The 25,197-nt window shown below is 46.5% G+C and overlaps 1 protein-coding gene across 1 annotated transcript in view; it reads left to right on the top strand.

The window, feature by feature from the left end:
- Positions 1-18,468, top strand: part of tex264a (testis expressed 264, ER-phagy receptor a) — a gene marked incomplete at its 3' end in the record, with an annotated part of 160,071 nt that extends 141,603 nt beyond the window's left edge. The window contains exons 4-5 of the mRNA XM_084446072.1: positions 17,074-17,358; positions 18,455-18,468. Of these exons, the coding sequence (XP_084302198.1) occupies positions 17,074-17,358; positions 18,455-18,468 (299 nt within the window). The remainder of the gene's footprint in view (positions 1-17,073; positions 17,359-18,454) is intronic.
- Between the last annotated feature and the right edge of the window lie 6,729 nt (positions 18,469-25,197).

Here is a 25,197-nt window from a genome sequence, read left to right as displayed (position 1 = left end):
GTGAGCTGTAAAAATTCTTCCCTGACCTCTCTCAACGAGACGATCGAGCAAGCTCCTGGAAAATGTTTGTCTATTGGCTAAGAACATTTATAGAGCAGTAAACATGGGCTAGATCCTTCATAAGAGAGACATGACTAACAGGAGAGTGCACAAATAGAGATGTTGCCTACATGGTAGGCCATTATGTGTTAGCTATCCCTGTAGTCTCTAATATGATATTTAAGTGAATCATACAAAGCACAGTAAGCACTTAGCAGAACAGGCTCATAGAGAATGCCGCAAAGCAGAGGTGCGGAGACAGAAAGCAGAGAGCCAAGAGTAAATAGGGGTGGGGTTGGCTGGATAGGGACAGCTGACGATAGAGTGGGAAGGAGCTAGTCACAAGGGGGGAGGGGGCCTTTCCAGGAGTCATTAGGTGGACTTTGGCCGAGGACGCGGGTGGGGTGGGGTGTCCACAAGACCTGTTTAGAGTATAAGTAGGGGGGGACACTAGGGAGGACGGAGGAGGACAGGGTTAGTGGCTGTACTGGACATCCACAGCAGACATAGGGGTATCTATCGGACTCTGGTTGGTCTGCTGGTGACAGTGGGGCATCCACTGGACCTGGTTAGAAGATAGGAGGGAGAGAGAGAGGCACTAGGGAGAGGGGAGGCAGAATAGGGTTAGTAGCACGCAGAGCCATAAAAGAAACAGATATTAAAACAGAACGTGCCAGTTGCAGGTATACACATCTAAATACAGTCATAACAGGATATACACCAATGTATACAGAGGATTCACAAGCAGGCTGGAGGCTGCCTTTCTGTGTCTCTAGGTCCTGGCTAGTGATTGTAGGCTAGGCTGAAAAGGTATGAAAAATATCGACCGACATTTAGCATTAATACTTCTGCGAAGTGTCTGATCACCTCCATGGTAACTTGCAGACGCGTGGCTGATTGTCTCTATGACAACATCAAACTCGGGGCTATGGCTGAAATAGACGAGATTATAGAGGAGGAAGAGATTTTAAATGTGATTTAGTTGAGAGAGGAGGAAAAGAAAGAGAAGGTAGTCGGTTGGTCCACTCAACAGAACAAGAGAAATTCAAGGGAAGTAGGTCTACCTGCATGTTCAACGGATGCGAGAGTTGGACAAGGAAATGCACTTTCGTTATTTTAGGATGTCCTCTAACCAAGGAATCCAAAGCATCTCCATGGCAACGAACGTATCTTCTATCCAGCTATCCAAACAAAGCTGTGCGCTGAAAGTGACGGCGTCTATGAGGTTAGTTAGTTTGGTAGGTGCAAGACACCCCTGTTTGGTAGGTGCAAGACACCCCTGTTTGGTAGGTGCAAGACACCCCTGTTTGGTAGGTGCAAGACACCCCTGTCCGACACAAAAAGGTGTCGACAGTGACGTCATTTCTAACAAAGTATAATTTGGCCTTTAGGAGTTCAGTACCTGAGGACCTGAGTGCTCCTTTGGGCATATACCTGACAAGCATGTCTGAAATGTATTCAGTGCTGTTATAGGACACTGCCCCCCTACACACACACACACACACACACACTAGCTAAAGGAATAGTAAAGGGAAAAATCATGTTTAGCCCTGTTTTAAGGTAACTTATGATCATATACAATGGTTCAGATCAAAACGTTGACAAAAATGAAGTCTCCGACATAACTTCAGGCGAGGCATGGACGTCAATGCCGGGCTAATCGGCAGATGCTAATCAGTCACACCCCGTATGACGCAACCCACCAGCTGACTGTCAGCTGTCATAGCATTGGTTCAGCTCGCTAGAGCGCATGTTTTTAAGATGTCAAAACATGTCATTGTTCGCTCTTGCCATTCATTCATTCATTCATTCACGTCATTTCCGTGTTCTCTGCTCTTGCGTTCCGTGCTCATTTTTGTGTTTTGGTGCATTTTGCTACCTGCTGCCTGCGATGTCCGCGCCGGTCCGTGGTGTATAGTGGCGTCGTAGAGCGGCCGGATTCCGGGGCCGAGGAGCACATCCCTCTGTAACACCGTTGTGCCATAATTTTGATTGTGGTTGCGTTATGGTTCAGTTGCGTCACGTTGCTCGCGTGGCTTGCGCTGGGAGTTGGGAAAAGTCCATCTTTGAAGCGTTACCTCCGCCGCCAGCCGCTGGGTTTCATTCATGAGCCGCTGATGTCACGGGTCGTTCATGCCTCATCCACCGCAATTACTCAACTGTTGTAAATGTACGCTGAGTGCTATTCACTATTGAAATGTTAGCAGTTCAGGCGAGAACGTATCTATGTGGATTCTCGAAATGTAATCAGTTTATCAAAATACCCCCTTCTTGACTTGTTTCGTGAGTTCACTGGCTGCTAGCTACATGACCGGATATACTGCTCGCTTGCTAGCTAGCTAATGTTCGTCAAGGTTTCACATATTGCACATTAAGGGTATCGTTATATTGAGATTGCTAATGCTAGCTGAATGATTCTTGCGTTTCAATTTTGTTGCAGCCCGAGGAATCCAGCAGAACTGCTGCTCTACTCGCTAGCACCCATGATTTGTGAGTGCCACCACGCAGCTGGCGTTAGCCGTTTGGTGTAGCTAATGCTAGCTAGGTCACGATAGCTGAATTGCCTTCAGCCGTGTCCGAACCTAGTTTTCGGAAACAACAACAACGATGATGCACCTTAGCAATTGTTGCAATTTTTTGGCTTTCTAAATAGTTTTGGGTCGGTGGCATCAGGCTACCCCTATTGTAACTTTAGGGCAACGTAATGTGAATTGTGCATTGTAATCAATTTGATACAAGCGATTATGCTCTGCAATCTGCTGCGTGTGTGTACTGGCGCGTTCCAGGCAACCCATAACCCGTGTTTTTTCCAACCTTCTACACCTGAAAATGCACTGGAATGGCAGTCAAACCTGTAACTTCCCACCCGTGAACTCGTACCAGATCGATGTACTCCCAGTTGCGCTTTCTGACGTCTCACAGCCCTCTAAACAAGATGGCAGCCCACATGGGTACGGCGACAAAGATAACTTTAGGGCAACGTAAAGTAAATTTGTACGTAATCAAAATAATTCAAACGAGTATGCACTACATCTGCTATGTGTATGTAATGATGCCCAAATATGTTGACGAGATAGCTAGTGCTAGCTAGCACTAGCTAGCTAATGGTAAGGTGAACCTGAACTTGACCATGCAAACGGCGAAAAGTCGATGATGTCAATAAATACAAATATGTAACGTATGATTCTTAGCATAGCGAAATTAGGCCTACAATGTTTAGCTTGCCAGCTCTGACAGCGTGACAAATCTCAAGCTTTTGCCATATTGTCTCGTTTACATGTATCCAGAATTCCACTCACTCAGACAGTTTGCCTGGAACGCTAAGAAGTCATGGGTCGTGACTTGAAGTCGTAACTTACGGGCTCAAAATCCTATCTGGAACGCGGCATAATTATCGTGGATGTATTCGGTAATTATGCCCTTATACGTTGACGACATGGATAGCTAGTGCTAGCTAGCTGACCTGAACTTGTCCATGCAAACGGTGAGAAGTCGTTTGTCTGTAGCTCTGATGGTGGCTTTATTCGGCGTCTGGTGGCACGGCCTGTAGGTTCGGCTGGCTTTTGGCTGTCGCAGCAGCCCTAGGATTCTCCGGGGCTTTGTGCTGGGTCCTGCTGAATGAATGCCGGCTCCCGTTCGTTCTTCGCCTGCTGGATGGTTTTAACTTGTCGATTTTCCCTCAGCCGACCCAGGCCTTGGTATCACGCCCCTGCGTAGCACCTTCTCCCGGCTGGGCGTTCCTCTGTCTGACGAGAACCGGTCAGCCCGTGCAAACAGGTAGAGTCCTCAGTATCCTCTTGGATAGCGTAAAAAAATGCAGGCTCTCTGCCCCTCGAAGCTAGATTGGATTCGGAGCGACGCACGGGAGCTGCTCTCCTTGCTCGGGCATCTGAACTTCGCCATGCGCGTCATGTCTCCGGGCCACTCTTTGTTTCCCGGCTGCTTGCGCTGGCCCAGTCCGTCGAGTGCTGCAGGACCTGGTCAGCTCGGACGTGGGCTGTCATTCGGACCTCCGTTTTGGTCCCTGTTGTGCGACGGGTGGAACGGCGTTTCTGTTTGTTACAACGTCGGCTATGGCTCGTCCGTGTCCCTCCGGTGTTTATTGATGCCGCGACCTCAGTGGTTTTTGGGGGATATGTTCGGTAACCGGTTTTCTAACGCTCGGCCTACTGAACTGACCTCACCGCTACCAAGTCAGTTCCACGGCGCAATGGAGCATATCTCTTTGTCGTCGCTAGTATTTTGTGGGGCCCTCAGTGGTCTAGGAAACGCTTCTCTTCTGCGATAACGAAAGTCACCGTGAATATTATCAACGATTATCGTTCGAACATTCCGTTCATTAATAAATTCATGCGCCGCCTCACACGGCTGTCCGTGCAGGGGAACTTCATTTTCCACGTCGTCCACATCCCCGGCCTCAACAATCAAATTGCTGACTCGCTGTCCCGGTTCGATTTACAGAAGTTCCGCAGACTGTGCCCGGCTGTGGCCCCGTACGGCCTGGTCTGCCCTCCTTTTCGGCAGACGGTTCTGGACCGAACGATGCCCTGATGCCCTCCTGTAATCCGCTGCCCGATACATGAGAGCTGTCTAGCCAAGACCACATTAACCAATACGATGGCATGGTCTCATTTCACTGCGTTCTGCTCCACATTTGATGTACCTTCATGCCCGTTAACATTTCGGTTTTATCAGCATTTATAGTCCATCGTGTTGAGTCCAGACGGCTGCGGCCTCTGTCGGTTAAAAGTGTTGTAGCAGGTGTACAATTTCACATGCGCTGCCTGGACCCCTTCATCGGCATACGAACGCTACCTCGGGCCTGGCGTCCAGGCCATTTTGGATGCTCAAAAAGCGATGAGCGGACCGTAACCAAGTTGTGTTTAGTGTCACTGCGGATTTCACGTGGTTTGTGCAGATATAGCTTATTTAAAATGCATAGTGTAATTGCTTGTGAAACTATTAATAAATAAACTTATTAGTAAATTAATAATTAATATATTTATTAATACAATTATAATTAATATTGGCTATAATAATTATAATTAATTATTATTTCTATTAATACATCCATGGTGAAATGGCATGTTTGTTGGTTAAGGGCTCCCCCTGGTGGCTATTCATGTTCTTATAGGCTGCAATTGGCTTACCCATCCTAGTCAGAGCGCTCTCCGCCGACCCCTTCGTGTAGCATGTGGGCCTCGGAGCCGCCGGCGTGTTCATCTAAATTATCGCTAGTGCTTTCCACTCGGAGCTGCCGGTGTGTTCTTTTTGGGGGGTATTGCTGCATTCTTCTGGTATTCCACTATCGTCGGCCTGTGGAGGCCAGGGACTATAATGAGCAGCAGTCCCCCTGTGGCTCTCTTTGACGGTCTTAGTGGGCTGAGTTACCTCCGAGCGTCTTCCTGATCGCGGCCCACTCTGATCGTCATAGAGGCAGGGGGCTAGATGCCGTTCCCTCTTCCGGCACTCCGGGCCAAGCGGCCCAGAGGGGGGGAACATCTAGATTGCCTCCCTCTACTAACACACTTTCCACATGCGTGGAAGGTATTTGCTCTACCACCGTTTTGGTCATACAATGGATGTGGGTGGGCACCGTGAAAAATCATTCAAAAAACATGTTAAACTCTCAATTTCAAAGACAAGAAACTCACAAGGTGTTAGTTGGCGTTCTGACATATAATTCACCAAAAGGTAAGATTCTAGTTCATCTGGAAAGGCTTTTTTAAATATTTAGCATAGAACTATTTAGTCGCAGCACATACATGTGTAAACCTCCGCAAACTAGGTAGCCTAGCAACATAAACAATAACAATAGCTACCGTAAGTAGTTCCGCTTCCTGAATCCCCTCTGCGGATTGATCTATACAACTACAACGGTTGCGTCAATACAAGTAAATTATCAATAAAACCCTACAGGATTCATACTTTGCGGCGAATTTGATGTCAGAACACCAACGGACACCAATTACCCCTTCGGTGAGCTTCTTGTCTTTGAAATTGAGAGTTTAACATGTTTTTGAAAGATTTTTCAAGGTGCCCACCCACATCCATTGTATGACCTAAACGGTGGTAGAGCAATTATCAGACTTTCTCAAAAGTGCTAGTTTTGTCAACTTTTTGATCTGAACCATTGTATATGATCATAAGTAACCTTAAAACAGGACTAAACATGATTTTCCCCTTTACTACTCCTTCAATACTGGACAGAGTGCTGTGTTAGTGTGTGTGGTACCTTAATTTCTCTCCTAGATAACAATATCATAGATGACTCACTGTACAATCAATATGACAACACCACTGCGTATTGATGGGCTAATTAAGGAGCATTTATCGTCCTCTCTTTTCCCCTCCACCACTCTCCTCTCTTTCCCTCTCCTCTTCCATCATCTCCTCTCCTCTCCTCTCCTCTCCTCTCCTCTCCTCTCCTCTCCTCTCCTCTCCTCTCCTCTCCTCTCCTCTCCTCTCCTCTCCTCTCATCTCCCTCTCCTTTCCTCTCCTTTTCTCTCCTTCTCTCCTCTCCTTTCCTCTCCTCTCTCTCCTCTCTTCTCTTCTCCTCCTCTGCGATCCAGTGTTTACCAGTTCAGGGATTCTCTCTGGGGTGTGTGAGGGACATTTCAGTGTGGGATGTGTGTGAGATGGGAGGTGTGTTTTGGGGTGTGTGTGTGTGTGTGAGATGGGAGGTGTGTTTTGGGGGGGGGATGGGAGGTATGTTTTGGTGTGTGTGTGTTAGGGCTGCTCGATTATGGCAAAAATCATAATCACGATTATTTTGCTTGATATTGAGATCACGATTATTAAACACGATTATTCATTGAATTTTTTTTTTTAATCAAAAGTTTTAACATTTTCTTAACAAATCAAATTATTGACTTTGATAACAATTAATTTATAAAATGTTGACAGTGGCTTTTCTTTTTAAAAATGTTCTTTGGGAGACAAATAGTGAACCTTGACCTTGAAAATAAATTAATAAAAGTGCCAAAACTGATAAATAAAGAAGCTTCAAAGCACCGCCACCACCACAGAAGAAGACTACCTCGGAAAAATAATTTCACTAGGACAGAACGCGTCTAAATAAGTTATTTAATGGAAGCGCCGAGGCTTCAAAACCCAGCATTTGTTAAAATAGACCCTTTTGCTTAGGTAAGTGACGTTTCATGTTTATCTGACACTTGTAAATATGAGCGCCTCTTCTAACTAGGCCGACACCGATTTATTTTGACGGCAAAGTGAATGGACCGGCAAAGGACTGTTGTCTGGCATGAGTGAGCGGAATGCGACAACGGGACTGAGAAGGGCTACTTTGAGGGGCAGCTACGACTGTGTAGCAAATTTTACACACCGTGTCAACTTGGTCCAAATCTGTCTCCGCGAACCCATAGTGTTTCCACACCACTGACGTTGTTTTAGCTCTCTTGTCCACCTCTCTTTCTGCTGCCATAATCTTCTTCTTGTCGTGTTTTGTTCGAGAGGAGCATGCGTGCGCCTCGCTTGACAACTCGTCTCGCTTTGAAGTGTTTGTTTTGGGGCTTTGGGGGGTGGGGGAGGGGCCAAGCACAGTATAGCTCTGCAGTGTAGGGTGCGCTTGATTTGTGCAAAATCGTTTTATGGCGATTATTTAGTTTTAATGATCGTTGACAGCCCAAATCGTAATCTAGATTAAAATCCGATTAATCGAGCAGCCCTAGTGTGTGTGTGAGATGGGAGGTGTGTTTTGGGGTGTGTGTGTGAGAGATGAGAAGTGTGTTTTAGGGTGGGTGTGTGTGTGTGTGTGTGTGTGTGTGTGTGTGAGATGGGAGGTGTGTTTTGGGGTGTGTTTGTGAGATGGGAGGTGTGTTTTGGGGTGTGAGATGGGAGGTGTGTTTTGGTGTGTGTGAAATGGGAGGTGTGTTGGTGTGTGTGAGATGGGAGGTGTGTTTTGGGGTGTGTGTGTGAGATGGGAGGTGTGTTTGGTGTGTGTGAGATGGGAGGTGTGGTTTTTTTGGGGGGGGAGATGAGAGGTGTGTTTTGGTGTGTGTGTGTATGTGAGATGGGAGGTGTATTTTTGTGTGTGTGTGTGTGAGATGGGAGGTGTGTTTTAGGGTGTGTGTGTGAGATGGAAGGTGTGTTTTGGGGTGTGTGTGAGATGGGAGGTGTGTTTTGGGGTGTGTGTGTGAGATGGGAGGTGTGTTTTGGGGGGTATGTGTGAGATGGGAGGTGTGTTTTGGGGGGGGGGGTGTGTGTGCGTGTGTGTGAGATGGGAGGTGTGTTTTGGGGTGTGTGTGTGTGAGATGGGAGGTGTTTTTTGGGGGGGGGGTGAGATGGGAGGTGTGTTTTGGGGTGTGTGTGAGATTGGAAGTGTGTTTTGGGGTGTGTGTGTGTGTGTGTGTGTGTGAGATGGGAGGTGTGTTTTGGGGTGTGTGTGTGAGATGGGAGGTGTGTTTTGGGGTGTGTGTGTGTGTGTGTGAGATGGGAGGTGTGTTTTGGGGTGTGTGTGTGAGAGATGGGAGGTGTGTTTTGGGGTGTGTGTGAGATGTGATGTGTGTTTTGGGGTGTGTGTGTGAGAGATGGGAGGTGTGTTTTGGGGTGTGTGTGTGTGTGTGTGTGTGTGTGTGTGTGAGATGGGAGGTGTGTTTTGGGGTGTGTGTGTGTGAGATGGGAGGTGTGTTTTGGGTTGTGTGTGTGAGATGGGAGGTGTATTTTGGGGGGTGTGTCTGAGATGGGAGGTGTGTTTTGGGGTGTGTGTGTGTGATGGGAGGTGTGTTTTGGGGTGTGTGTGTGAGATGGGAGGTGTGTCGTGCCTCTTACTTGAATCACTCCTGAAAAGGTCTCATCTGGGCCCTGTCTTCCTGTCCTCCTCTCTTCCTGTCCTCCTGTCCTCCTGTGTTCCTCCTGGGTGGGAGACCAGCGACCAGAGAACCGCCGGGGTCTAACTGAGATGCTGCCCATGCTGTGTCAGAACGGACTAATCTCCCCCCCCCCCTCTCTCTCTCTCCTTCTCTCTCCCCCTCCCTCTCCCTTTCTCTCTCTCTCCCCCTCTCTCTCTCTCCCTCTCTCTCTCTCCCTCTCTCTCTCTCTCTCCCTCTCTCTCTCTCCCTTTCCCTCTCTCCCTTTCTCTCTCTCCCCCCCTCTCTCTCTCTACTATGGCGTCACATTTATGGAAAAAGTTAAGAGCGCGTAAAACACACTCACGAGCAGATTATGTTATTTCACCCGCACAGATATTAACTGCGCACTCGCACAATATAAGTCCTCGCAAACAAATTTAACAACCGAGAGCGATACAGGCTGCGTATGGAGCCACCACGCGCGAGAGTAGCTGCTAGTTGAACACTTTCTCCTCGCGCTCAGTTCAGTTCTGCTCGCATGCACTTGATTTCTGCACGCTCGCAGTGTAGCTCTGCATTACATTACATTACATTACAGTCATTTAGCAGACGCTTTTATCCAAAGCGACTAACAATAATTGCATTTAACGTATGAAGAGCCAATGTACTACTACTTGCCAGAACTCACAAGTGCATCTTCTTTCTAAAACAAGTGACTAAGAGCATAATCTAGTGCTGAAGGCAAAGTGCAAGAATCACAATCTAAAGTACAGTGCAATATAATACAATAAGTGCTTAGGTGGGAGGATTGTTGTAGTACTTCTTGAAGAGATGAGTTTTGAGCCTGCGACGAAAGATGGGCAGCGACTCTGCTGTCCTGACATCAGTGGGCAGTTCATTCCACCACTGCGGGGCCAGGACAGAGAAGGGCCGTGACCGTGTCGATCGACCGCAGGAGCCTCGGAGTGACGGGGCAACCAGTCGCCCTGAGGTAGCAGAGTGTAGCGGTCGGGAGGGGGTGTAGGGTTTGACCATGGCCTGGAGGTAGGAGGGGGCTGTTCCTTTCATTGCCCTGTAGGTTAGCGCCAGAGTTTTAAACTGGATGCGAGCCGCTACAGGGAGCCAGTGTAGGGAACGGAGGAGGGAAGTTGTGTGGGAGAATTTGGGGTGGTTGAACACCAGGCGAGCAGCAGCTTTCTGGACAAGTTCCAGAGGTTTAATGGCTGACGCCGGTGCCCCAGCGTCAGCCAGCCGTCTGCGTGTGCGTCTGCGTGTGCGAACCGGCCTCTCTTGCTCGACATTAAATTCTGCGAGCTCGATTCAAATCTGATTGACAGTTTGGGGCGGATACCAAGGGAGGGACTGTCCTCTTGTGATTGGTCAGGCTAGGCTACATGAAAAATAATGGGTTAGCTGGGAAGAGCTCTCAACATGGTTTGATTCATCATTCATTGATTCTCTAGGCAAATCATGTATGAGAAAACAATTGCTGGCTAGCTAACATCCGCCTGGTTACTGTTAACAGCGGAAAGCAAGCGCATAATGGAACACATTAAGGCCTCAATCCATGACTAGTTAATCATCAAACATTTAAAGCTAGAAGATGAGACAGTCAGAATAACGTTAATAGATTAGACTAAGTTAGCTTACCTATAACCATCCAAATATGATATTACCTTTGATTGATATGATATATGATATTACCAATATGATATAGCCTACCATCCAAATATGACTTACCTTTGAGCTGTGTAACGTAGTTACACGATTAATGTTAGTCAACCAAAATCAGAGACAAATGGGGTTAACACGGCTGCTCACAAAAATCTGTCTGGGTTTTCTTATTTAGTTAGTAGGGCCATCAGAGACTGAAATGAATGTGAATAAGCACTGAAACGTTTTCATAATAACCTTTAAAATATGTATTTTAGCAGTGATTTGGACCAAACAACAATACCAACAATATTTGAAATGTTTATTTGTCACACATAACAGAGACATATCACTAATAACAGTGGTGATACAGATATTGAACTGTAGTGTATCTGTATTGTAACTGCAGTGAACTGTAGTGAACTGGTGAATGTGACCGAATAAAAGAAGATGAAACTGAAATAAAATTACATGGTTAGGCTACAGCGCAAATTTCCATCTAAGTGCTTACTGTACATGCTTCACAAATATCATTAAGACAACTACATGTTTGTACTTCTTGCACAGGCCTGGTGACTAGCAGATACTCTCGCGTGGTGGCTCCATACGCCCGCGGCAGCCTGTATTGCTCTTGGTTGTCGAATTTGTGCGCGAGGACTTATATCGTGCGAGTGCGCAGTTAATATCTGCGCGTGAAATAACATAATCTGCCCGTGAGTGTTTTACGCGCTCTTGACTTTTGATATAAATGTGACGCCATACTCTCCCTCTCTCTCTCCCCGTCTCTCTCCTTCTCCCTCTCTCTCTCCCCCCTCTCTCTTTCCCTCTCTCTTTCTCTCCCTCTCTCCCCTTCTCTCTCTCTCTCTCTCTCTTTCTCTCTCTCTCTCTCTCACAGATACAGGTACTGATTTATAAACAGGGAGATAGGTGAGGTCAAACTCATTTGACCATGACAGAAATAAAGGTTATTTGATTTCATCCGCTGGAATACTCAATACTTTGACACACACACACGACACAAACACACACACACACACACACACACACACACACGACACAAACACACGACACAAACACAAGCCATTTCAATCCTACAGTATCTCTAATGTCTTCATCGTGAAGGTGGGGCGTCACTCCACCATAGTAACCTATCACCATAGTAACCTGTCATTCCGCCATAGTACCTACAACCTGTCACTTCACCATAGTAACCTATCACTTCACTATAGTAACCTGTCACTTCACCATAGTAACCTATCACCATCATCATCATCATCGGGTCGTCCCTCTCATCTTCATCCCCAGTTATCCCGGTCCTCCACACACCTGGTGATCTCATCAGTGGTCTCTTTGAGCCATGGAGATGTCTCCTCTAACACCAGCTTGCTGGCCGGAAGCTCACGGTGTGTGTAGCAGTGCCCAGCCAGCCTCATTCTCCTTGCTGCTATCTTCCCACTCACCCTTGACCTCTCTCCGTACAGATCTTCAGTACTGACGTGAGCGTTATGACTTATGTCCAGTGCTGCACGTAGCATTCTGGTGTAGCATCCGTCCAGCGACCTCTGCAGGGAGTGGCTCAGGGTCCAGCACTCACAGCCATACAGGAGAACGGCCTCCACAGTGGCGTTGAAGAAGTGAAGCTTGGTTTCACGGGGGAGGTTGGATCTCCACCCGTTGCTCGTGCCGTTTAGAGCTCTCCACGTGAACGCCTTCCTCACTTTGAGGTCCTGTTTCGTTGAGTTTACCCAAGAGCCCCGGTATTCGAAGTCCTCAACCTCATTCAGAGCAGTACCTCCAGCTGTCACTAGGGGCAGATGTTCCAGGGTGTTATAGGTGATAACCTCAGTTTTCTTGGCATTCAGACCAAGACCCACCTTGGCACATTCCTTTTCCACTCTGGTCAGGAGCTCTTGTGCTTGCCTCACATGGTTAGATACCAGGCTGATGTCGTTGGCGTAGTCCAGGGCTGCGTTCAAATTCAGCTAACAGAGGCGAACGTTCGTCACGAACATGTTTTCTCCAAAAGTTCACATTTGAACGGCTTTTAATGAACGTTCCAAATAGTTCGCATAAACGCAACAATGTTCCAAAATACCGTTAGACTAGACATAAAATGGCTTCAACAAGACAGGACTTGCTACGGCATCTTTTGTCATTGTTGAATTTTTTGATGATGAGATGTTCGATATTGTTCAACTGCTACAGTGTCGCTTCCCATCTAGTGAACTGGCCACTGGTAGAGGCGAGGGTTTTGTGACCGAAATCAAAACAATCCCCATCTGGGAGCACATCTCCAGTAAGTCTGGGTCCATTGTGATCCTCGTGCCGTTACTGGTGAACTACCTCTCCAGACTGTCAGCTTCTGTTAGTAAACGTTTGCGGCGAACACAAAGCTAACGGAAAATAGTTCGCTAACGTTCGCAAACGTTCGCTATGATCGCTGAATTTGAACGCACCCCAGATCTGTTAGGACTACAGAGGGATACCTTCTCGAGCTCCATAGTAACCTGTCACTCCACCATAGTAACCTATCACCATAGTAACATGTCACTCTACCATAGTAACCCATCACCATAGTAACCTGTCACTCTACCATAATAACCCATCACCATAGTAACCCATCACTCCACCATAGTAACCTATCACCATAGTAACCTGTCAATTCACCATAGTAACCTGTTGACAGTCTAAGTACTGATGATTGTGATCATAGTCCTATTACTTAGCGTGTACTTAGCTGTAGCACACTAACATACAGTAGCACACGCCTCTGTCTTCCCATAATCCCTCTGCTCCCACAGTGTGAGCTACTTCATCACGTTACTGAGGACACCACCATCACATCAGCCTAATGAATCCTTCTTCTCCATAATAATGAAACCAGACATTCCCTCTTCCTGCAGGAGAAAAAGCCAGCGACCGCAGTCCCTCTGCTCACATAGCGGACTGGCGAAACCCAGATTGACTTACCAGCATGATGTAATTACCTACAATTACATGCAGGCAATGTGACTAATATGGTTATGTTGATAGCTGTGCATGTGTATTAATAGGCTCTGTGACTAGTGATACATCCACTTCCTGTTTTAATAGAGAAGGAGTGTTCTGATAGGCTGTAATAAATTCTGGGTGAGCATTCTGATAGGCTGTAATAAGTGCTGGGTGAGCATTCTGATAGGCTGTAATAAGTGCTGGGTGAGCATTCTGATAGGCTGTAATAAGTGCTGGGTGAGCTTTCTGATAGGCTGTAATAAGTGCTGGGTGAGCCTTCTGATTGGCTGTAATTGTGGTAATTGTGTGTAAGTGCTGGTGAGCCATGAGGGATGGGCTGGCTGAGATACTAATGGTCCATTAGGAAGACTTACTCCCGTTTAATACAGAGTAGTATTACACATAAGTGTAACACACACACATGCACTCACACACACACACAAACACACACACACGCTCGCACGCACTCACACACACACACACACGCACACACAGTCACACACACACTAACGCACACACACACACACACACACACCAAGCTATGCATACAGCAGTTATGCATAGCTTCTTGGATACAGCAGTGCTTGCACAGATACATACACTCTCTCTCACACACACGCTTTCTCTCTCACTCCACACACACACACACACACACACACACAGTATCCATAAACAGAAACGGAACAGCTTGGCGGCAAATCAAAGCTTCTCTCTCCCACTGTGAGATGCTAGCCTTCTCAGGAGGTGAGATCTGCAATGCAGTCTTGCATATACACACAGGACATACTCACGGCTCGCTCGACCAGGTGGGGGAGAGAGAGTCTGTTGTGTGTTGCGGTCCACTGACCTCCCCTCGCTGTCACTGACCCCACCACACTCACGGGGGACGGCAAGGAGTGTGTGCCCTTCCGTTTTGCCGATGCCACGCCCTTGTTTGGCTTTCACTTGTCAGGTTCTACTGTGCACACACACTTTCTAGGCTATGAGTTTGGCCGACTTTGATTGCGCAGAACAAATTCCCCCTTGAGGGCGAATAAAGGTTTGTTCTGTTCTGTGATGACTGTCCCAAAATATTAGACATGCCTCAGCGATATGGGAATGTGGGGCAGTGTGTAAACTCACCGTATTAGATCAGACTGATGAGGATAAAGTTTCCGTTTCTAATTGTTCTCTTCTGTGAAGTCGTTAACGTGACGGGTTCTACTCCGGGAGCCGATAGATTAAGGGCAGAATTCACACATTTTGGTTCTGCTCACACCTGCTCTCTTTTATCTATTTCCTTTTCTCTCTCTTCCTTCTCTCTCTCTCTCATACACACACACGCACGCACACACACATACACACACACACACCTACCTTTCCTTTTTCTTGCTTTATTCTGAACAACAGAGACTGGAGACTAGTGCTGCACACAGCCGGTTCTAGTGAGACCCAGTCCTGTTTGTCTCGGTACCACAAAGCCGGTTCTGTCTGTCTCTGTACCACCCAGCCGGTTCTGTCTGTGTCTGTACCACCCGGCCGGTTCTGTCCGTCTCTGTACCACAAAGCCGGTTCTGTCTGTGTCTGTACCACCCGGCCGGTTCTGTCTGTCTCCGTACCACAAAGCCGGTTCTGTCTGTGTCTGTACTGCACAGCCGGTTCTGTCTGTTCTGTCAACTCGTATGGGGCACCACCCTGTTCTGTACAGGGGAACAGATAACCTTCATCAATAGTCTAGTTTATGTCTTGACTCAATCAAGTGACCTAGATCATGTGATGACGCTAGGACGTGATCAAAGGTTAATAATATTTATTGAAATTATACTTATCAATTACTGTATCAAAATAATATGAAAACACAATTAAATAATATGCAAAAACACGTGGCAATATGAAAACACAGCAGAAATGAAACTAATGATGTCACAGCCTATCCAAAATCCTCTAAGCTTAAACAACACTTGGCATTACACCACATCAAAAGAGAATGCTGGATGGCAACCTGTGTTTGAGAGCGAGGTGTCCGGAGGTGTTGTTGGCTCGAAGAATGGAAAAGGCACTTGACTGATGGTCGGTCGCTCGGTTTGATACAAGGGGCAGCGCGCCTGCGCTCCCGTTGAAACAGTGATGGTACACTGCGGCGCGAACGTTGATGTTCGCATAGGTTAGATTTCAGTCTCAGAGTTCAAAAGTTGCAAATGTCTCATTCAAAACCTCTGCTCTCGCCAGAGGTGGATCGTTTTAAGAGTTTGTGGAAATTTCTAAGACCCTGGTGTCGACTACAGAGATCTTAGCTAGCAGTTCAGCAATTCCACGGATACAGATGGACTTTCATCAATCAGGCACAAGCTTGGATCCTGGTGTTACTTGGAGAACACAGACCCTGAGAGAGTTGAGAGAACTTGAGAGAAAGAGAACGTCTAGTCTCTACTTAAAGAGGGCCAGAAAATGAGGCGTGTCCTGTTTGCATAGACAGGCACCGATTGGTCACTTGGTCACACCAAGAGGGAGCCAAGATTCTGGAATCATTAAATATCCCTATTATGGTTTCAACATGATATTACATTTCCCCAACATGCATAATCAACTGATTCATGATTTAGCTTCAGGTTTGTACGACTCAACGGATGTAGGTTTTGGCAATAAACCTTGTCATTCGTTGTCACACTACCTAATCAGTGGCGAGACTGGCGAGTCGTGGCGACGCAAATTAATCAGATTCGATCCAGACTATTTTGCAAGAGCACCGTCGCTCGTCCGGGGCTGGCTCCGCCCAAGACGACAGTGATTGGTTTAAAGAAATACTGCGTTCCCCGCCCCCTCTATTGCAGAATGATAATGTCCAGCCAGACCTGTCTCCGGTGCTGGCACAGCGTAAACGAAGTGTGGAGATATTTCTGGCTATGCGAGACTAGGTTGATACCAAACATGGTTAGGCTGACTTAGCAGCATAGAAGTTATTTATAACACACAGTAACACTTGGTTACAAATACAATGCATCAATGACCATATTTTATTCCCAGGGCTTATTCTCTATTATAATAATAATACTTGTTATTAGCGACACACAGGATGAGAGGTCATGTTTGCAGTGGTGTGTTTACGTCTGAACATCTGTCAGCAGGATCACGCAAAACTACTGGACTGATTCTCATGAAACTCGATGGAGGAGTGTACAGTAACATGGGCCCATTCAGAACCCATTCAATGTTGGAGTGGACAGAGCCACAAAATGCATTCTGGGGTGAAGGGTTGTTCTCTCTGAGCGCCATTTCTAGTTAATAAAGCACTCGTCATTGTGAAACAATCTAAAAGTGCAGATCTTGGTGAATAAGTGTCCCCATTCATATTTCTGGGCGTTCTGCCAACTCTTGCCTCCCAACACACACATCCTATCTGCTTCTGACTTCCCTTATCCCTTCAGAGACCTGCACCTACTGTACACACACACACACACACACACACACATACAAGCAACTGTTTGTGATTATTTTAACTGCTTCTCAGGCCGACGTGCCTCTTATCAGTTCTATGCAGCACAAAAACGCTATTGTTATTCGCAGCGTCACAGTCTCCCCCTCTCTCTCCCTGTGCTTCCAGGCGCAGACTCCAACAGCGAGGCCAGCTGGGTGAGCGGAGAGCCGGGGGAGAGCAGGGAGTCTTCTCTGGCCCCCTCCCTGTCCCCCGCCCTGGCCTCCAGCCTCCTGCCACCCCCACCGCCCTCCAGGGACCAGGGGGACGGGGACGAGCGCGGCCCCCTCAGGGAGCACAGCGACAGGGGCTCGGTGGGCAGCGGCTCGTCCTTCGAGGAGCTGGACTTGGAGCTGGTGGAGGAGGGCGTGGAGGGGGAGGGGGAGGAGGGCGTGGGGGGAGAGGGGGAGGAGGGTCTGGAGGGGGAGGAGGACGTGGGGGGGGAGGGGAAGGGGGGAGCGCTGGGGGACGCAGCTCCACCAGAGACCCCGGCCGAGGACACGGAGCCCGTACGTGACAGAGAGGAGGAGTAGGACGGACGGACGGGGGGATGGAGGGATGGGGAGGTGGAGGGATGGAGAGATGGGGAGGTGAAGGATGGAGAGATGGAGGGATGGACAGGTAGAGGGATGGGGAGGTGGAGGGATGTTTGTGATGGAGGGATGGGAGGTGGGGAGATGGGAGGGAAGAGGAGGTTAGGGATGAGAGATGGAGGGGGAGGGATGGGGAGGTGAAGGAATGTTTGTTTGTTGGAAACTCTATTTCTATCTAACTCTGTTGCTATTGTTGGCTATTCATCTTCTAAATAGTTTGGTGTTTTTTTAGCCATACTTCTCATGACAGAGCTGCCATCTTTCTGGACCTGTGATGTTGGGAGGTTATTATAAACCTCTGGATTATTTGTTTGTGCAGCAAAATAACAACAACTTGTTTTTGTTTTTTTACACGATTTAAGAATAGTGGAACTGAGATATTCATCGGAAAGAACGCACATTTATGGAATTAATGGAATCGTTATTTTTTGATTCACTTATTTCAGATGAAGATCTAACAAGACTCATTGTGGTGCAGCTTTGTAGTGCCATTTTCACATAAAATAAAAATTAACTTATGATGGAATTAAGGGCATTTGCAGTGGCTGTGCAGTCTTGGTTTAAATCAAAGCTATTCTTATAATGTGAAACTTTTGATTGTCAAACGTTGTCAGAAAGTCATTTTCTAGAGGAAGTTTAAGGTTCCTGTTCATACATTGAATTCTTACTGACCCACAATCTTAAAGTATGTAAGGAAATGCAGTTGCAACATCGCAGACATTTGCCTCTTTTTTAAACATTGAAGATGTTCAGTATTCTTTTGACTTTGCAAAATGTCAAACAAAACAAACAAACAAAAAATGAAAAAGGATTCAATTTTATTTGGCTTCAATCAGTGAGGTATTATGATGTTGTCCTATGATGTTGTGTAGACTCCCTCCGGTAGCTGTTTTTATGTTCTTTTATTGGGTCACCAGGTGTGAAACTCTAGGGATGCCATGGAGGTGTCTATCTGTCTGTCTGTATTAAACCTTTTCAATTGCAAAGTTTAATCCAAAGCTCAATTGGTGTTTTTTCATATTAATGTTTTATTATATGTGTAAAGTACATGTATGTGGTATGTAAACCCTAACGCAATATGTCTCGGATCTGAGCGCTTTCACACAGCAGTGTGTGTGTGTGTGTGTGTGTGTGTGTGTGTGTGTGTGTGTGTGTGTGTGTGTGTGTGTGTGTGTGTGTGTGAGTGAGTGAGTGAGTGAGTGAGTGAGTGTGTGGATGAGAGTCAGTGTTTGTGTGTGTGAGAGAGAGAGAGAGAGAGAGAGACATTCCCCTATCCCTATTGCTCACACTACACTGCTGAAAACATCCTCAGATCATAGTTGTGTTGTGTGTTATGTCTCTCTCAACGTTCACCAAACAAGCTGAATTGCGTCTCGCATGATAATGAGGGAATGGAGGTGCTATGGAAGGAATTACAGAATTTACAACAATGTTGAATTACAGATGGGACTCAAAGCACCTAATAACTGCATACACACTTTCTTTCATTCTTACATGACCAATCATCTTTCCAGGTGTCAACTGTCATTCCCTCTGCTGGATGGATTTGAAGAGGCTGAAAGAAAGACAGACATCGCCTTGAAGAAAGACAGCGTCTGTAATGGTGCGAACGCCTCTGCGATTCACGTCAATTATGCTCTTTGCGAGAGAGCGATTTTCCTCAACACCCTCCTCTCTCCCCCTTGCAGAAATAAATGTTTATGAGAATCAATATACACAGAGCATGAAGACAAGGGGGAGCCTGTGAAGAGCATACCAGCTGGAGGCTTTATCAGGAAGTAATGTGTTATTACAGTAGCCTACATCGCCTGTCCTCCACTAGCACACAGTTTCCACACTTGACCTTCACGGCAAGAGAACCAACGGCTTTCAGTTAGCCTACAAGAAGATACCTCGAGTGCAGTGTTGTCAGAAATAAACGGTGCTCTTGGGGTTTCGGGAAATAAACAGCTGCAAACAATAAGCCTATCAAAGGCCCCAGGCAGTCGAAAGTAAATATACAATTATCAAAAACAATGTGTGCATGTTTCCTGTGAGTTTTTTTTTTTTTTTTTTTCATTTTTAATTTGACTAATTACTAACTGAGTTTTTTCCCCCACACATTTGTTTATCTTCATTGTTTTTGATAGGCTACATGTTCTAGCAGCTTATTGGCTACCCGCTTTACCTGATTGCGTACACCTGGATGCATGATTGCTAGGCTAGGCTACTATATTCATGGGTTGAAGTGTTAACTTGTGTTTAGTTTGCCCTGATGAAGACCGCAAGGTCGAAACATGTTGGCTTTTTAAATATTTTTTATAGCCATGACTCAATAAAGGCTCTTTAATCAACATTCTTCCTATTTGCTATCGAGTGCCTGGGAGCTTTGATCTTTTTTGCGGCTTTCAGTTAGCCTACATTTTCGCAGTTTTCATGCTACGTTCTGCAGGTGTCATAGTAGTGTTCCGGCCTGCTTCGTGTTAAAACAGTCTAGGCTACAGCAGATCTGTAATGGAGGGTCCAGCTGTTGTGTATAGGCCTTAGCCTGACTCCTGTGGGATTTGAACGAAACCTCAGCACAGTCTCTCAGACTGCCTGAATAGGCTGCACGCAAATTAACCGATACTTCAATTGAAAAAATCACCAAACTGACATCACTGGATTTGATCGCCTACAGCTGTGTAGGACATAGGAGCACTGTCAGCGATCCACGTTAGATGAGAGATCACCAAGGAGGGGAGCACACAGCATTCAGATAGTAGCCTACAGTAGTAGGCTACGTCACCTGTTTGTTTAGGATGCCCGGCCGTCACCCAGGCTACTTTCACATCAGACTATTTTTTTTTACGGCAATACTTGCTTGACTTGCTGGTCTTATCAAAAAAGATGATCCGATCCAGTATGTTACATCTGCTTTGTCAGTGGGGAGAGGGGGTGGTATAGCCTACCGGTGGTCGCCTATGGTTGTTTGTCTGGTCTTGTAGATGCCTTCAGCACGTGTCTGTTTTTAATTGCAGTTCTATTTCTGACACCTCAACCTTCCATCCGTCCAAAGGCAAGTTTGGAGATGCAGCGGGGGTCTGAAATGACACGCTGGGTCGACAACTGATTTAATTAAATTGTAACCCCCCAGGGGGTACGGAGGTTCGAGGACATGGGGATTATGGCCTTCCCATGAAGTTCATTATTAATCTCATTACGGTGGATGTGAGGAGAGGGGCGAATGGCGTGGTGTAGGCTACATATATATATATATATGCGCTGGCTCCACCTGGTGTGAATGCAGTTTTGGGGGAACAGCACCGGGGAAGAGGTCGTAACTCATCGATGTGGCGGAATCTCGAGAGTGCGCGTTTCCCCTGCGAGACGTCCCGCCTCGCGCTCTCCCCGGTCGGTCGGTCGTGTCAGAACTTGTTCTCCGGCTGGAAATAGAAATGTCAACGAACCCGTGGCGACGGAGCTGTGACCGGCTCCCAAAACTGTTCTGGAGTTTCGCCTGTCCGATTGAACAAAATCGAGGCGATTCACCACCAAGCTTCCACATTCACGCACTGCGAAACCCAAACACCATCTAGCTGATGCTTTAGAACATAGTCATATCCCATTCACACGCGTAGGCTCCTTCTGATTCGGCTGTATAGACGACATGATGGGACAAACTTGCGATGAGAATGTTTTTTGCACCTATATCTAAATTAATTTGATCTCCCTGTTGGCAGTCGGAGCTGGTTGTTCAGAACCACGTAGAATCCTCCCCGAGAGTAGGGATATAGCCCATCTTCCACGGGCGTCTAAACTAGGCTATCTATTGATGTTAATGCTTTTATTTCCCATTTTGGCACAAGTGGATCGGTTTGGGCTATTAGATTGCTTCACTCTAAATTAAAGCAGATCTTTCTCATCGTTCGGCACAGTAGTCTCTTAAATGGGCAATCTTACATTTTTATCTGTGAATTAGGCCTAAATGATCATCTGTTGCACAATTTACTTTTAATCGGCTGAATTTTAATGTAAAAGCTGCGCGGCGCGTTAGGAGGAGGGTAGCAGATCAGATCAGCAGAACACGCGCGCTCAGCGGAGTGTTCGTTCAGGACCGAGGACAGCTCCACGCGCCCTGCAGCTCCAAGGCGAGAAAACTTCCTAGCGCTCGAGCTGCTGTCTCTCAAATCGCTCGCCCTTCCTTCGGTGCAACTAGCCCTGGCTGCCAACAACGCTCATCTACTGCTGAACGCAGATGCAGAATATTGAACTTATCGAAAGTATCCTCAAAGATATGAAGTGGTTGATAAGATCAGTGTAACGTTGGACCTGGCGACGCTCCGAAGTGCGGAACCCTGGACAGGTAAGCCTTCTCAGAAACAATGTTGTCTGCATGTTGCATTCTTTTTCGGTGTTATTGTAGAACTAACCTACAGCTGCGAATTTATGTATTTCGGAATAGATGCAAGGCTAGACTACCCAATGTAGAAGGATAATGTACGAAGGAAAGATATCCAAAAGTCACCGATAGATCCGTTATAGGCTTCAGTCTTTTATACAACCTTGATTAGCCTACATCACTGGTTTTAAAGGGATTCAGTGGCAACCATGTCTGTTTGATTGACAGGTGCAAGAGAAAATGAAATTGTAAACATGTATTGACTAACTGTGCTATTTGATTTGCATGTAAATGCGTGTGCATAAGTTGTAAATGTTTAGGCTACTGAGGGTAATGATTGTCGATTATTTAAACGAGGATAATTTTACGGGGAGCCTCCTTCACCACATCGTTTAATTTCAACCTCGCTAAGAGAAAACACCTGTACTGTCACAAGACCTGGACCACTACGAGGCGTCTGTAGCCTATAATCCTCGCCCATACCATTTTAACTGTTTAGGATGTGTATAGGAATTTTAAGTTACAATGTCGCGGTACAGTTCCGATAGCCTGTAGATCACACATTTGATAACATGATGTAATGAGCTCAGCTTCCCGTTCTTGCCATGTTGACGATAGAAGTCTTTCTCCTGTAGCCTACATCTGCATGCGCAGCTCCAGCTGTGCGCGTGTTGGGAGAGCAAACATTGTGGCCTCAGAGCGCGAGAACCCACCGCCCAGACTCCCGCTGACACTCTGGAACCACAAGAAAGGTCACAGGCGGAGAGCTGAACGCCGCGGAACACTACAGCCCACTGTTTCTTAATGAAACACATATTGTAGCTCATCTCTTTAGATAGATAGGTTTATTTGTCCCTGGGGTAAAATTGTTGACATTAAGAGTATTTAAAATTAACATACAATGTTTTATGAAGTGTAGGCTAGCCTATATTTATAATCGAGTCTATAGTAGCCTAGCCTACTTTCGGCCACCTGCAATGACAGTGTGGTCGACGATAAGCGCCGTCTAGCTCGAATACATGTTCTGGGATTCTTGAGCAGAGAAGGGCGTGAAAGCCGTTCTGCAATTGCGTTCTGCGTGTTTTCAAGTGCTTTCAAGCTCTCCGAAACAATGACGAGGTCGGGCACTCTCGGACCACCCAGCCGAGATGTTGATTAGTGTGAATAATTCAGAAGCTATAGCTGAAGAGGAACATGCTCCTTTGAAGCCCGGAGCAGGAGAGGAGGAGGTGAGGCAGCCGAGCATTACTGTGCTCCTCTTTACTCCTAATGGAATCCGCTTCTCCACCTGTATCAGCGAGGAGCAGAGCGGACAGCCGCCCAGGGCGAAGCGCACAGCTTCGCGAGCGCTTCCCAGTGTAGCGTATACGCGCCCCCCCAGTCTCACGGAGCCGCGTGCAGAAGCGCGACTGAGAGCGCGCGCATGAAGGAGTGCTGCTGTTATTACGCGCCCAGCGTGTAAAAATCATTCTTATCAGCAGAGAACATGAGACTCTTCAGCCAAAGCCTGTTCTCAGTCGCTGGCTGCTTGTTAGTGTGTGTGTGCTTGTGCGTATGTGCGCGCGTGTGTGCGCGTGCGTGCGTGTGCGTGCGCAGGGGAGTTCACCTGTAGGGCTTGACCTGCATGACTGGGTTCCCAGGGGTAGAGGTGTAGGTGGAGGAAAAACAAGCAGTTCTCATATAATTACATAATTTCAGAAGATAGCCTAAAGCCCAGACCAACATGTCCTTGATGGCATGGCTCAAATATTCGTGCACTCAAATAGTGGTTTCTGTAAAATGGTGCGCATCCCCAAGTTATGTGAAGCACACCACAATATTGCATTTCAAGCATAATCTGCGTGAATATCATTATAGCTATAGTCATAGAGTTTAGTCACCTCCATGTTGTTGGCTCTCATCCCATGGATCCAACCCCAGACCCCAGATCTCTATAGACCCAGATAGAGCTGAACCCCAGACCCCAGATCTCTATAGACTGTAATGGATTTTAACTGATATAGTCAAAAAGGATTTACCAAGATTCGCTCAAACAGGTTAAGTCTGGTTTATTGAGAAAACATACGAGCGCAAGGACTTCCGGACAACGCAGTAGTAGTGGTTCATCCAAAGAAGTGCCGCCTCCTGATCTTGCGCTGCCTTATATTCAAGCAAAACACAGGTACGGCGCTTCCAGGATGTGATTGGCTAACCCATTGTACGTCATATGAAATGGCAGGCGTGGCCGAGAATACAGACATGTGACATGGGAAAAGGCGGCAATTTCTTGGAGACAAAGGGACAAAGGGACAAATGATGGTTATTCTGGTGTAGACAGATTTCTAGGTGTGTGGACCTCCTGGAGGCCATCCTGTAGGTTAGCACAGCTATGTGAACGGTTGGACAAAGGTTTAAGGTGTTTGGAATAGAAAGGTCTTGAGGCCAGTTGTATCTCCCCCATTTGTGCCTGACCAGGCACATAAAAATCAAATATAAAATCCAAACAAAGTGTAAACATTCAGCTATGCTCTACATGTGGAAAGGAAATACTCTCTTCTTGTCCACTAGGTGGCGCAGAGTAAAAAGGAACTTTATTGTGAAATATTAAACAAAAAATAGATTATTTTCTTTCCACATGCAAATCACGCACCAAAACTCCCTTGTTTCAGAAATTTGACAGGAAACAAGGTAAAAAAAGATGACATGATTACTAGTCTAAAAGTGGACAACCATTCACCAAAAACCTTGATTTAAAGTTTGACAGAAACAAGGTAAAAAGATGACATGGTTACCAGTGTAAAAAGGGCAAAAAACCTCTTGGTCAATTTAGAGGAAAAACCCGAAGAAATAACTATTCAAACTCATTTATCAACTCATGTTTCAACCATTGTAACTCTTCTAAACAAGCCCCTCTTTGGTCAGGAACGGTTATCAGCAGTCTGTTGAAGATACTCAGAAACATCATTTAGTGCAAGTCACATTCTATCATCTCCTCTTCCTGGCAGGAGATGATCCTGCTTTGGGGAAAATGGTGTTAGTCATAGTCAGGAAAACTTAAACAGGGTGTCTGTTCAAGTGTCGTTAGAGCCAGTCCGGCTCGTCACTTCATGTAATTGGTCAGTGGGGACCTAGCTTTTGTCCATTTACCGAATCGGACAGTAGCAGGGATCTAGGCTCTGCAGTAGCCTACAGTGACATCAGGGGCAGTGTAAGAATTACTTTAACATGCCCAGTCCCCAGTCGTGATCAAGGCAATTGGATTTTGCTCTTAGAATTTCTCTCGCGATTTTATGAAATAAAAATAAAATAAAAACATTCTCG

The sequence above is a fragment of the Borostomias antarcticus genome, assembly GCF_949987555.1.
Source record: "Borostomias antarcticus genome assembly, chromosome: 11".
Classification (NCBI taxonomy): Eukaryota; Metazoa; Chordata; class Actinopteri; order Stomiiformes; family Stomiidae; genus Borostomias; species Borostomias antarcticus.
This window is presented reverse-complemented; position numbering and strand designations above follow the sequence as displayed.